Source organism: Sinocyclocheilus grahami, unplaced genomic scaffold (assembly GCF_001515645.1).
Source record: "Sinocyclocheilus grahami isolate Dianchi unplaced genomic scaffold, SAMN03320097.WGS_v1.1 scaffold876.1, whole genome shotgun sequence".
NCBI classification, from domain to species: domain Eukaryota; kingdom Metazoa; phylum Chordata; class Actinopteri; order Cypriniformes; family Cyprinidae; genus Sinocyclocheilus; species Sinocyclocheilus grahami.
This window is the reverse complement of record NW_015506055.1, coordinates 762,546-775,538: the sequence shown is the minus strand read 5'-3', so window position 1 is coordinate 775,538 and position 12,993 is coordinate 762,546. Positions and strand designations below refer to the sequence as shown.

General features: G+C 37.5%; 1 protein-coding gene across 2 annotated transcripts in view; it reads left to right on the top strand.

The window, feature by feature from the left end:
- Window positions 1-9,467, top strand: part of nfatc3a (nuclear factor of activated T cells 3a) — a 77,653-nt gene extending 68,186 nt beyond the window's left edge. For both annotated transcript variants that reach the window (XM_016248346.1, XM_016248347.1), the window contains exon 10: window positions 8,333-9,467. In XM_016248346.1, the coding sequence (XP_016103832.1) occupies window positions 8,333-8,412 (80 nt within the window). In that variant the 3' untranslated portion in view covers window positions 8,413-9,467. The remainder of the gene's footprint in view (window positions 1-8,332) is intronic.
- The last annotated feature ends 3,526 nt before the right edge of the window (window positions 9,468-12,993 follow it).

Below are 12,993 nucleotides of genomic sequence, written 5' to 3'. Positions count from 1 at the left end.
GCGGTCTCGGTGAATCAGCAGCATCCACAACTGAACGGAACAAAAATTGTTTATGCGTGAGTGCACTTGCTAAATGAAGGCAGATTGTATAAAATTGATTTTTTTTAAAAAACGTTTATTAACGAGCTGCGGTTTTATTACATCATGCGCTGGCACAGATGCAGTATATTAACGCCACGGGTCATCAATAAGGTGCAGATTTGGTCCTCAATTTGTGTTTCCAACACACTTTTTCACAGTGCGCATCACGCGCTCAAACTCATCAAAAGTCAACAAGCAACAACGACTTATCCAAGTGACTGCTGCAGAACGCACGCAAGAGAGAGCGCAGATCGCGCGTCTTATAAGTGAGTGGGAATTTACCGACCGTGGCACTTGCGGGAGTTAACTCTGTATGCAATACCCGCAACCTCACACCAAATTTCAGGCCGTGTAGATAGGCAAGCATATATACAAATCATTTAGTAAGCAGAAATTCGAAATTTACCTTAGCATATTAAGTTAGAGGAAGATGCGCCAGAATTGATGCTGAAGAATGCACTTCCAGCAGCCATGATAAACAGTTGGTGGTTAAAGTTTTCTATGCACAATTTGATTTGACGAAAGTCACGAGACCTATTACTCTCTATCCAATCACGTTGATGGATAAAAATAAAATTAAAATAAGCATGTAACGACCACAAACGGAGGAAGATAGCAGAGTAAAAGTACCGATACATCACTTAAAATGTACTCAAGTAAAAGTACACAATTTTTAAACTACTCAAAAAAGTACAATTACTGAAAAAAACTACTTAATTACTATAACGTGAGTATTTGTAATTCGTTACTTCACACCCCTGATGATCGTTTTATAGCGTAAAACCTGGTACTTGTTTACAAATCGCACTGGCTTTCATTTCCAAAGCCGTTTTGATTCTGGTTAAACTGGTTTTAATACTGCTGACTAGCAGTTTGCAGTAGGCGGGAATTGATATTCCGGTCCTGTTATTCCAGGTCTGCGTTAAGCTGGTGCTCCCACTGGGTGGATTAAAGTTTATTTATATAGAAAGCTAATATTTAAGGGCTGGAAGTGTTTTGGGTTTTTCATGGACAAATAAGAATCGTCCGTACGGCGTTGTGTGTTTGTGTGTGTGAACAGATGGCACAGGTGATGTCAAAGACTCTTTGCAGGTGGTGCTAGGGAGGGGCTACAGACAGACTGACAGATGGAAGACAAAAAAACAGGCAATTGACACAAGCGCACACACTCTCAAACAGAAAGGTCAAAGAAGAACTAGAATGTAGGAGATGAAAACCAAATGTTAAAAGACTATTGTCATTTGAGTAATCTACTTGTACCATTGCATTTACCTCTCAACATGATATCCGTGATTAAGTGTAGACTGCTTATGAGCTGAGTGAGCCGTATTCGTGTGTGTTGTGTGTGTTAGATGAGCATAAGGAGTTTGGGTGCCATAGTTTCCTGATGAGTTTGGACTGGTTCCCTCGTGCTGAACAGAAGGAGCAGTGTGTGTCAGTACTTACAGGAGACTTGGTCTCTTTTCTCTTGTCTCATCTCTTCTTTCCACTCTTTTTCATGTCAGTTGTGTTTAATTAATGTCCTCCCAGAGGTCTGTGTTTGAGATGTGTACGCAGGCGTGTGCTTGTGCTCCTTTGTTCTCGTGGATGTCTGTGTGCAGCTGCCACCCCGGCGTGAGTGCACTGATCTGGGTTAATAATAGGCAAAGCCTGCTGTCTTCGAGTCTTGTATCCCTATCGTACTGTACACACACACTCTTTGTGTCCTAGAGCTTATATCTTGTGTCACTCTGTTTCTATCAAGGGATGAGAGTTGGTTTTAACGTTTGGAATTCACCAAAGTAACAATCGTATTTGTCAATGATATGATAGTCTGATTTCTGTACTACTCCTTATATAATGTTCTGCCTTCATCCGTCTGTTTGTGTCCGTTTCCCTCTTTCCGTTTGTGGGTACGGAAACTTCAACGTGTAGCATATTCCAGGTCTGTAGACTTTAGCCAGTGGTAAATGACTGTCAGATTAATAACACAACTTCTCTCATCTCTGAGGGAAAAAGAGAGCTTGGAAGGGAAAAAACACAGCCCTGGGCCCAAAGCTGCCTGCTCATTAAACACAATCAGAGAACTCTTCTGAAAGCAGTGGAAACCTGGTTTCGTGTCATCTTTCCATTCAATTACAGTGTCAGGAACGTAATTTTGAGGTCTTGGCGCAGGCAGGCAGCAGCGTTGTGGTCGGTCCAGTTTGCATTGCTGTGGTGTTTGGCGGCAGAGATGTGGCGTGGTGCAAAGATCCTTGGGAATTAATGTGACAAGGGTTCACGCTGACCAGGAAACTCCAGCTCAGACTTGTTTGTTCTCTGCCATGGCATTTCCACCTTGTTATGTGTATAATTTGGGTGCTGGGACAAGTCTCTGTTCTCTTTTTTTTATTTTATTTTTTTTATTTACTTATTTTTAGTTACTCTTGTTAAGTTTTTCCCATGTTATTTATTTATTTATATATCAAAACTGTTTGGTTAACTTACCAAAATTCTTCAAAATATATTTGTGTTCCACTAAAGGCAAAAGAGGTAAAGAGAGTAAATGATGACAGCATTTTCATTTTGGGATGAAATATCCCTTTAAGATTAAGTTCAGTATTATTGTTGGCTCTTTTTTTGATAAATTGCTGGTGTCTCTCCTTATTTGTAAGTCGATTTGTATAGAAGTGTCTGCTAAATGGTTAAATGTCCTGAATAATTCTGTTTTAAATGGCATAATTAGAATTTTGCATATATGTAACCTTGGACCACAAAACCAGTCTTAAGGGTCAGTTTTTTGAAATTGAGATTTATAAGCTTTCCATTGATGCATGGTTTGTTAGAATAGGACAATATTTGGCCGAGATACAACTTATTTGAAAATCTGGAATCTGAGGGTGCAAAAAAATCAAAATACTGAGAAAATCGCCTTTAAAGTTGTCCAAATGAAGGTCTTAGCAATGCATATTACTAATAAAAAATTAAGTTTTGTATTATTTACGGTAAGAAATTTACAAAATATCTTCATGGAACATGATCTTTACTTAATATCCTAATGTTTTTTGGCATAAAAGAAAAATCGTTCATTTTGACCCATACAATGTATTTTTGGCTATTGCTACAAATATACCCCAGCGACTTCAGACTGGTTTTGTGCTCCAGGGTCACATATTTGTTTTGTGTGGAAAATTCTCTTATGTACATCTCCTTTTATATCTCTAAATTATTGATTCAGAGTTCTATTTTGAATCTGGTTATAGAACAAAAAGATGTATTTGAGTGGAGGCGGCAGACCTGAATAATTATGCTAAGGACTGCAACATGTCGCTGTGTATGCTCTTTGTGGTTTGATCTTGTCATTTTTGCTGTAAAAATGTGCTTCTCCCTAACTTTCGCTAAGAACGTTTTGTTTTAATCACCTGGGGTAATCTACTGTTTTTTTTTTAAACTCACTTGATGAGCTCCTTCTACATATGTATTTATTTGTTTTCCATAATTGAAAAAATGTCTCTACGGGTCAGACGTGCATTAGAACAATCAAGTTTTTTACGGCACCTGCATTGCTGTTTTGCCCCATGGCTACACTATGCTGATCGTTAAAGCCAGTGACTAAACATGTTAAAGAGGTTGCTGAGGCCTCCGGTCAAAGAAAATGGGGATGAATCACATACCGACTCTTTAAATGGGGAATCCACAATATGATTCACAGATCAAACTGAATGCTCCCTTGTGCTTTCTCAGCCACTTTTTGTGTCTTGTTCTTTTTTGCACTCTCTTTTTTAGAGTTGTTTTAAAAAGTACGATTTGCAGTGTAGTTTTCTGTATACCGCTGCCAAGGTCAAACTAGGTTGAGGGGAACACAAATGAAAAAGTGAACAAAGAGATCACCGTCTCGTCATTGCCCATGTCCTAAACACGCACTAGATTTCACATTTCACGCTCTGTAGTTTTGAAGTTACAGATCAGATCATTTAAACATCTGACATGTTTTTTTTCCCCCTAAATGGAAACGGGTATTTGCTATCAGTTGCTCTGGCTGATGAGGTCAGTCTTACCTAGTATAATACTTTCCATCATAACACAACACATTTGCTGCTTTCAAAATAGAAAAGTATATATATATATATATATATATAATCATCAGGATCTCGCCTACAGTGGAATCATGTTTCATAAAAAAAATTGGCATAATTTTTAACTCCTGCAATTTTGTTCATTTCTAAATGCAGTTTAAAATGTTGGTTTACGTGATTTTATTTTTAGTAATACAATTGAAATCTAAGTTAAACACTGTTTACACCATAAAACTATCCCAGAATTTAGCTTAAATTAAGCTGTCACTTAGTAAGGCTAGCTTGTGTGGAACCAAATGTTGGTCATAAATGCATAAAAATATTTCTTGCAAGTTAAAAGAAAAAAATATCTGACCCAGTAAGCAGTTATGACAGCCCTTCTCAACTGATGCCTCCGTTAACGGTCAGCCAGTGCAGTGGCTAGTCCAGTGATTCACAGTCTTGGGGCAGCACCGGCAAACAATATCATTTACCCCAGCTCAAAGTTTTGCTGTCGGTGAGCTCTCAGCCTCAGACCCTGTATATTATATGTTAATAAGGGATGGCCCCTTCCACTCATCCAAAGAGGATCCCCTATTTAAAGACTCTACGCTGAGACTCTCAAGCGTTATGCGAAAGAGATCGAGATGAATCATGCTTTCTTACATGTGGGGAAAGATGATGCTGAAACCTCTCAAGTCAGTTGCTGCTATATTGTGATATATTGCACAGTAACTTCCCGTATTTAACTGAGTCAGATGCATCGCTAATATCAACAGCTCCCGTTCAGACACTCACCCTCTTAATGTATTATTGAGATTCGTGCTTTGTGATTTGTACAGTTAGTGACTGTAATAGGAACAGAACCGCTTCTGGGTTTTATGCACTCTGAACCCAGAGTTTTGGCTGTCCTGAGGTGACTTGCATTCAAACTGGTCCAAACGTTGAACAAAGAGAGTACGCATTGAAACTGCAGCATGCATGTGTGCGTTTGAAGGTATATGAGAAACTACAGTGTGCTTTTGTGTCACGCAAAAATGGAAAAAGAGAGAAAAGAAAGCTTTTGATCCAGGAGGAGACAGGAAAATAAAAATTTTAAAATAAACAAGTCCGCTTCAAAGCAGAGTAAATACCGTGGCAGACGACATATTAGTCTTTTCAAAAAATCGGCAACCTTAAAAATCTGCCAATACCACAGGCACACCACAGACGCTGATTAAATAGCTGTCTGTATTTATTGACTGACTGTGCTGTGCTAAAAATACTGGCATACTTTTTTTTTTGTTGCTGTTTGCTTGTTTTTGTCTTTAGCAGATGTTTAAGTGTGCATTTTTAATGCTCCATGCCAGTAGCTGAAATACACCATTTTTGCTTTTAGCCTTTTTTTTTTTAACTTAATTTAATCTTATTATATTTTATTTCTTTGAGTTCAAACACATTTCTGCAAAAGTTTTTTTTAACATTTGTTCACTGGAGCTTTGAATGTTGTACTTCAAAACAAATAACTAGAGTATGTGTGTGTGTGTATACATGTGTGTGTGTATATATATATATATATGTGTGTGTGTGTGTGTATATGTATGTATGTTTTCATTCATTTATTTATTCTGTCTTACAACATCAATAAAGTTCATCCCATCTTAAACACTTTTGACAGTTGCAAATTGTGATATCAAGTGCTGCCATTGACATTAACTCTGTATGTTTTGTAAGTTATATCAGTTTTCTACAATGTGTGTGAGGTTGTGCAGTGCAGGTTTGTGCAGAGAGTGTGTGTGTAAGATTGTTAGATTGTTTGTGCGGCGTGAGAGGCAGACAGCGCACTGAGTGGGTTTTAAAGCAGAACTCACAATCAGCCCAGAGCAGGTCTGCATGTGTGAAGTGTTCATGCAAGAGGAAGAGCCGCCTACGCCAACAGGATGATCTGTGACAGCAGCTGGGCATTTGAAACATAACACACACACACACACACACACACTCAAACATGCAACTTTTGCACACAAAACCATCACAAATAATAACATCAACCACATAAGAACCAAAACAACTCTAAACTTTGAACACATAAAATAACAATCGACACGTATACTGTGGCTAACACAAAATGTAAACAAAGCAAGAAAAAACAAAACCCTAATAAACATAAATAATAGTTTAAAAGACACTGTGCACAAAGAATCAAAAGATATAATCTACATTAAACAAGTAACTACAAAAACTTATGCAATTATGAAACGCTTAACCTGGATGATTCTAACACAGCAGTACTATAGTTAGTTCTTGTGAGATTTAGATTTTTTTAAACATCAACGAGCCATGTTTAAAGCACCACAAACATCAGTAGCGTTGACTTGTGACTCGAGCATTGCATTGCTTTAGATATTCACCCTACTGAGTGACTATTGTAGGTGATGCTCGTTATTTTGAATTACAGAGCGGATCAGCACAGTCCTTTATATGGTCTTCTGCCAGTTTTTTTTGTAACACTCTGCCATATTTCACATTTAAATAACTATTCTTTCATTTATATTTACCTTTGATGCTATTTTTAGCACTGAGTCCAGCTCTCTGGCTTTTGATGTCTAGTTAACAAATGACTGTATATGCTATTATATATGTCTACTGATGCTGGTTTAGAAAAAAAGAAAGAAGTTTAGCTGTAATCCTGTGTAAGGACATATTTGTTCACTTTGACTGAGCTCCCTTTTTGTTTTAGTTCTGTTGGAAAATATGGTCCATCCCAGTCAGTCATGGGTTGTCTGGATGAGGAATGCAGGGATTATTAACTCGCTTGCAGAGGCAGGTACCTGTATGAAAAATACCTGAGGCCCCCTTCAACAGTCAAACCTGTTTATCTGCTTATCCGCTTTTCCCTAAGATTTGTCATCGCCTTTTATAGATGTGGTTTTTTACTCCGATGACAAGCTTGGAAGTCTGGTGATTGAATGTTATGGTGAGTGTGTGTCAAGACCCACCATCTCTCTCAAGGAACAATATTTTCTTCCAAAAAGCGAGGATCCGTCTTTGCCCTAGTTCTCCCGCTCTGTTGCTCTTTTTTAATAGGATGAACTTTTTAGCATGGTTGTCGTTGGCTGATTTTGTCGTTGCAGGCACTTGCTGTAGTGTTGAGAACATCCACTGTCTAATAGAGCATGTGGAGAAACAGTCATATTTTCACAGCATTAATCAGAACCCTGCTGGGACGACCTGTTAAAAAGGTTCGGCTGCTTGCTTAACATCAGTCTCCCAGCCTGCTAAAGTAATTACTGCACTTGCTCTGTTGCCTTCTGGGATATAGAACATGTGTTTTAACAATGGATCAATTTTATACAAGCCTTTCATAGTGCGCTAAAAGCCCAAGCCAGCAGGCTAAAGGAAATGTAGTCAAAGGCCATTAAACTCATAATGAACTGATGCAACTGGCTGCATCAAAGCCTCGTTGTTAAAGAAGCAGAGGATGTTTTTTATAGCCTGTGTGTTGTGGTCATCTTGGTAAGACTGCTGCTGTCAGAATTTACATCCTCATGCTCACAGACACACAATCATGCATGTGTTTTTCCTAAATAGTCACATACCAAAGTTCTTTTTTTAATTTTGCATCCCCTTCAATCGTCTTTTATTTCCATTAGCCCTTGGATGTCTGAACTCGACTTTACACAGCTCAACACTGCCCTTCACTGTTTAGATACAGGAACTGATTTTTAAAATGTTCAATATGAACTTTCACATTAATGTTTGGGGTCAGCAATCATTTTTTAAAAATATATTAATACTTTGATTCAGCAAGGACACATTAAATTGATCAGAAGTGACAGTAAAGATATGTGTACTATTACGAAAGATTTCAAATAAATGCTGTTCTTCTGAACTTTCTATTCATCAAAGCATCCTGGGAAAATTTTTTTCCACAAAACTGAAGACTGTAGTCATGGCTGCTTAGAATTCAGCTTTGCCATAACAGGAATAAATTACAATTTAAAATCTATTAAAATATAATTTTTTTTACAGCATTATTACACAATGCTTTTTTTTTTTTTACAATATTATTTTAATTTTGCAATGTTACTGATTTTATGATATTTTTAATCAAATAAATGCAGGCTTAGTCGGCATGAGAGACTTCTTTCAAAGAACATTCAAAAATCTCACCAACCAAAGCCTTTTGAACAGTATACCAGTCCTTGAAAAAATATCTGCTCCTAAATAATCTAAATAATGCCTCTTTTTGTGTGTTTCAGTGAATGAGATCATAGGCAGAGACATGTCTCAGGCCCCAGAGGCTCATGGGGGCTCGCCAGCTGCACACAGTCAGTCCTAGCCCACACCAAGTCACGTCAGACTCTCAGACAATCTCCACAGGACTCCAGAGCCGGGTAACGAGATTCCACCCAAAGCCAGCGTCTGCCCCGATAGTCCAAAAACAACCCTTCCTAGCGTGGATCCAGAAGCAATTTGAGCGACCATTATTCCTTCTTCTAGATTCACAAACACGGCTGTGGCTGTAAAGAATAACAGCTGGGAGAGTTGGGGGTACTGTACGCATGCACACAAAATCAGGTGTACTGTACATATACACGAACACAGACGTGGTTGAGTGGCAGTAAACTTGGATTTGTGTTGTTCTCCTGGAAATAAAACCAATAATTCAGGGCTATCTGACAGCATGATGTATTATTATTTGTAGCTTGCAGATTCACCCCTGAGATTGGCTAGCTATGCATTCGAGCACCCTCATCCCTGACCGGAATATGCAGTACACAGCAGCGATTCTACAGTCACTTTAGTGGGATAGCCGAGGGGTGCTCCAAGCGTGATGCATCCCCACGTCACGCCTTCTTACCAGCGAAAACGCCGCCTTTTTCAGTACACATTCTCCCAGTGCTGCCCCCTAGTGGACGGGGCCTCGGGTCTGTAGTAACAATATGCAACATTCCACATGTCTAGTGACCTTTCTGAGCTGTAGATAATCTGTTTAATGATTGGCCCATTTCCTCTTCAGGTTGAACAAATGCCTTATGTAGTAGCCGTGATTGTGAACAGGCTTTCTGCTGAGAATTTATATTAGTTTTTTCTTTTCCATTTTTTTTTTGGTTTGTTTTTTGATGAGGAGAAAGAGGAGGACACGGTTGAATCCAGTGTGTGTATTTTATACTTAGAAAGTAGCTGAGCTTCATCTTTTGTTCTGGAGTGCTGGGAACTGTGTTGGTTCAATCTTACTTTGACAGTGCTGTGCTTTAAAAGTCAAGTGAATTGTTTGCAGACTCTAAAGATTACATACGTGTTTTGTATAGTTGCATGGGAAGGTCTGGAGATAATAAAGCTCATACATATATATTTTAGTGCTGGGCAACGATTAAACTTTTTAATCGAGATTAATCGCATTATGCACAAAATTCAATAATGCATTCAAAAGTAGTGTATTGTGCACTTTTTTTATTTAAAAGTACTGCTATATGAACAAAAGTGCAATAACATTTGGTTTGCAAACTCTTTAAACAAATAAGGTGCTTTTTTTTTACAGCAGTATTCCTTTTACATAGTAGCAGTTAAAATATTTCTTGTAAATCTCAACTTATAACATTAATGTAATCAAATTAAATATAAAACAAGCTATTTGCCACTGCCAGGGCATTAACCCTAAACCTTTTATAGAAAATATTTGACCACCTAATGTTTGATAATGTTTGACTCGCTCCATGCATTCGTTCGTTCGTCTAGCCTGCCCTGGCTCGGTTGGAATAGGTAGTCCAGTTATATATAGATCAGTGAGTGTGAGCGGAGCACTGAACTTCTGATACGTGCTGCATGATTGCGTGAACACTTCTGAGCGACACGAGTTATAGATCTGTAAAGCAATATATTGTGAGAGGGCCGTCTGTTACCGCGTACCAAATGACTCAAAATAATAAACCACAAAGTTAACAAAACAATGCACTCCACTGTGCTGAGCGAGAGCGCTTCTCTGCTGTCTTCACGTGCTATTGGAAACTTCCTATTTCCCACTTGTGAAGTCATGATTACACGTTGCATTCTTTTCTGTTAAAAATAAGTGAACAGTGGTTTGTGAATGTTGATGCTTAGCCTAAATAATTTCATCGGGAGCGTTAATGTGAGCGCTGCTGCAGTCTTAGGCCCTCCCCAAATGCTCTCATTGGTTGAGACGCGTGATGACACACATCCCAAGCCAGTACTGATCAACATCCCACCCCTCCTGTGACCCATTGTTTGTCTGTATGTTTATTCAGAGCCAGTGAGCAACGGACTTTCATAATTTAAAAAAAAAAACGCGTTAATGCGCCATAAAATAATTGTTGGCGTTAATCAATTAATGAGTTAACGCGATAACACGTTAACTTGCCCAGCCCTAATAATATATATATATATGGGCTTCATGTGCATTGAACTCAAGACATACAACGTTGACTATGCTGAAACTACGCGTTAATGCGCCATAAAATAATTGTTGGCGTTAATCAATTAATGAGTTAACGCGATAACACGTTAACTTGCCCAGCCCTAATAATATATATATATATATATATGGGCTTCATGTGCATTGAACTCAAGACATACAACGTTGACTATGCTGAAACTCGCTTTGTGCCTTTGATTAGAGAAACAATTATGCATAAACAATTGCATTAGACAATTAAAAAATAAAACATTGCTGGGTTGATGTCAGGGAAACCATATTAAATTGGTTGGGGTTTTTTTTTTTTTTTTTTGCCCAAAAAAGGTTGCAACCTGACAATCAACAAGTAGACTATCTGTTACTATAGAGTGACTTGAAAGCCACTCTCGGTTTGTATCCCCACTGCATCCTGGGGCAAAACCCCTCAGCCCATCTTAGACAATTATAGTGCTCATTTTTGCCCACAATTTGCTCTCTGTGTTGACAAAAACGGTGCAGTGGGCAGGTTTGCTCTGTACACTGTTAGAGCAGATGTCTTACGACGCAAACAAATCTATGAGTTTCTATTGGCTCCTTGCCTTAAATTTTAATCTGGAAAATTGATTGTTTTCTTACAACAGTTTTTCTCCTCTGTGAAAACTGGCACAATTCAATTGAGACATTGTTTTTTCTATTGTTTTTCAGTCTTTGAGACATGTTGAGGCTGTAACCATGACTGTTAATTATGTTTGAAATAGACAACAACAAAAAATCTGCTATGCACTATAAACCTGCCTTCTGCCTTTAAGAAAATACAAAAAAAACAAAAAAACAAGACAAAACCTTGATGCCTCTAGATTAGATGCTGTAGAGATGCTTCTTCGTAGGGTAGTATGCCACACAAAAGGTGCGTGTGTCAAGATGTGTCTGTTCATGCATAGAGCAAGCGTCTTAACGGTTTTGTGCATATGTGCTTACGTCAGTTTGTATCCAATGAATTGTAGATATTTGTTTTGTATCTTTTAAAAACCTCTTAGAATTTGAATGGTACAAAAGCACACTGATACATTAGTCTATGCAAGGACAGACAATACGATGGTGTGACATTTTCAAATATACAAATAGCAGGTGTGTTTGTTACTCTTGCATCTATACAGTAAGTATATATATTTTGTATGTAAACCCTTACATATAGTGACAGGTGTTTTCAATGCCACTTTTGACTGTTTAATTTAAACTATCAAATATATGGTAGGAAAGCCTTAACTTGTGTTAAAATGCAATTTTAGAGAATGTGTGTCATAAGGTTTGGGTTTGATTTAGGTTTAGTGTTTTTTGAGAATCAAGAAAAAAATACAAGCAAACAAACAAAAAAAATAAAGATGGGGGAGTTCTGGGATGAAGCAGGGTCCCTAGATAAGCACCTATTTTCATTATCTAGAAACCAAAGATCGAACAATGTGTTCCCATTTTACATACAGATGACGACGCAAACACCAGAACTCTATTTTTGATACTTTGAAATGGATGTCATTCCTAAAGTTTGGGTAGCTTGGATGGTTTGTAAAATAAAAGTACAGGTTCAGTTGATGTTTACGGAGCCTTGTATTGTCGTTTCATGTACATTTTGTATTTAACATTTTGTAATTTTTAAGACTGCAGTGCTTTTTGAAATTATTCAAAGGGAACACCGTGCGGCATAGGCTCTTCTGAGGTAGTGTATCAATAAAAAGAATAAATGCCCAAATGTCTCTCTTTGTGTCGTGTTCTGGATTATGATATGCATCAAGAATGAAATGTTTAGTGAATGGACTAAAATGTACATCGCTGTACCTTATCCCTGGTTCATATTAGTACCTTGAAGTTACATACTGTAATAGTTCTTTAAAAGTATGTTATTACCTCAAGTAACTACTGATGGGAAAGAGTTTTCTATAATGACTATTATTCCAGGGATGATTAAATTATGAATTATTGACTTGATTTAACATTATAAAGGAACAATTATAGTTTAGTGACTGCCAAATCACGTATTACAGGTCTTTCTGGGTAAAAATGAATACTTCATAGAACATGAATAACTAGGGGTGGGCAATATGATCAAAATGATGATACGAGAAATTTTATTTCACAGTAACAATATATATAACAAAATAGATATTTTTGCTTTAAATAAGGTCTTTATTATATACATTTTTGATACCATAGAAATTTCATAATTGTCACCAGCGTGACAACTAAAAAAAAAAACTAAAGTAACCAGTCAGCAATTAAATAAGAAACTAATTACAAGCAACAGTACAAAACAATAAAGTAACTCGATAAGAAATGCTACACGCATTGTATAATAAAATGTATAACTACATATTCCTCACTGTGTAAATTATATATTTTTTCTTATTAAAGTTACAAACGTGATTTAATCAAGAGCAGTGAGAGACTTCCTCTCGTTTGCTGTCTGATTAACATGAATGACAGACAGCAGGAATATTAGACTGCTGTCACTTT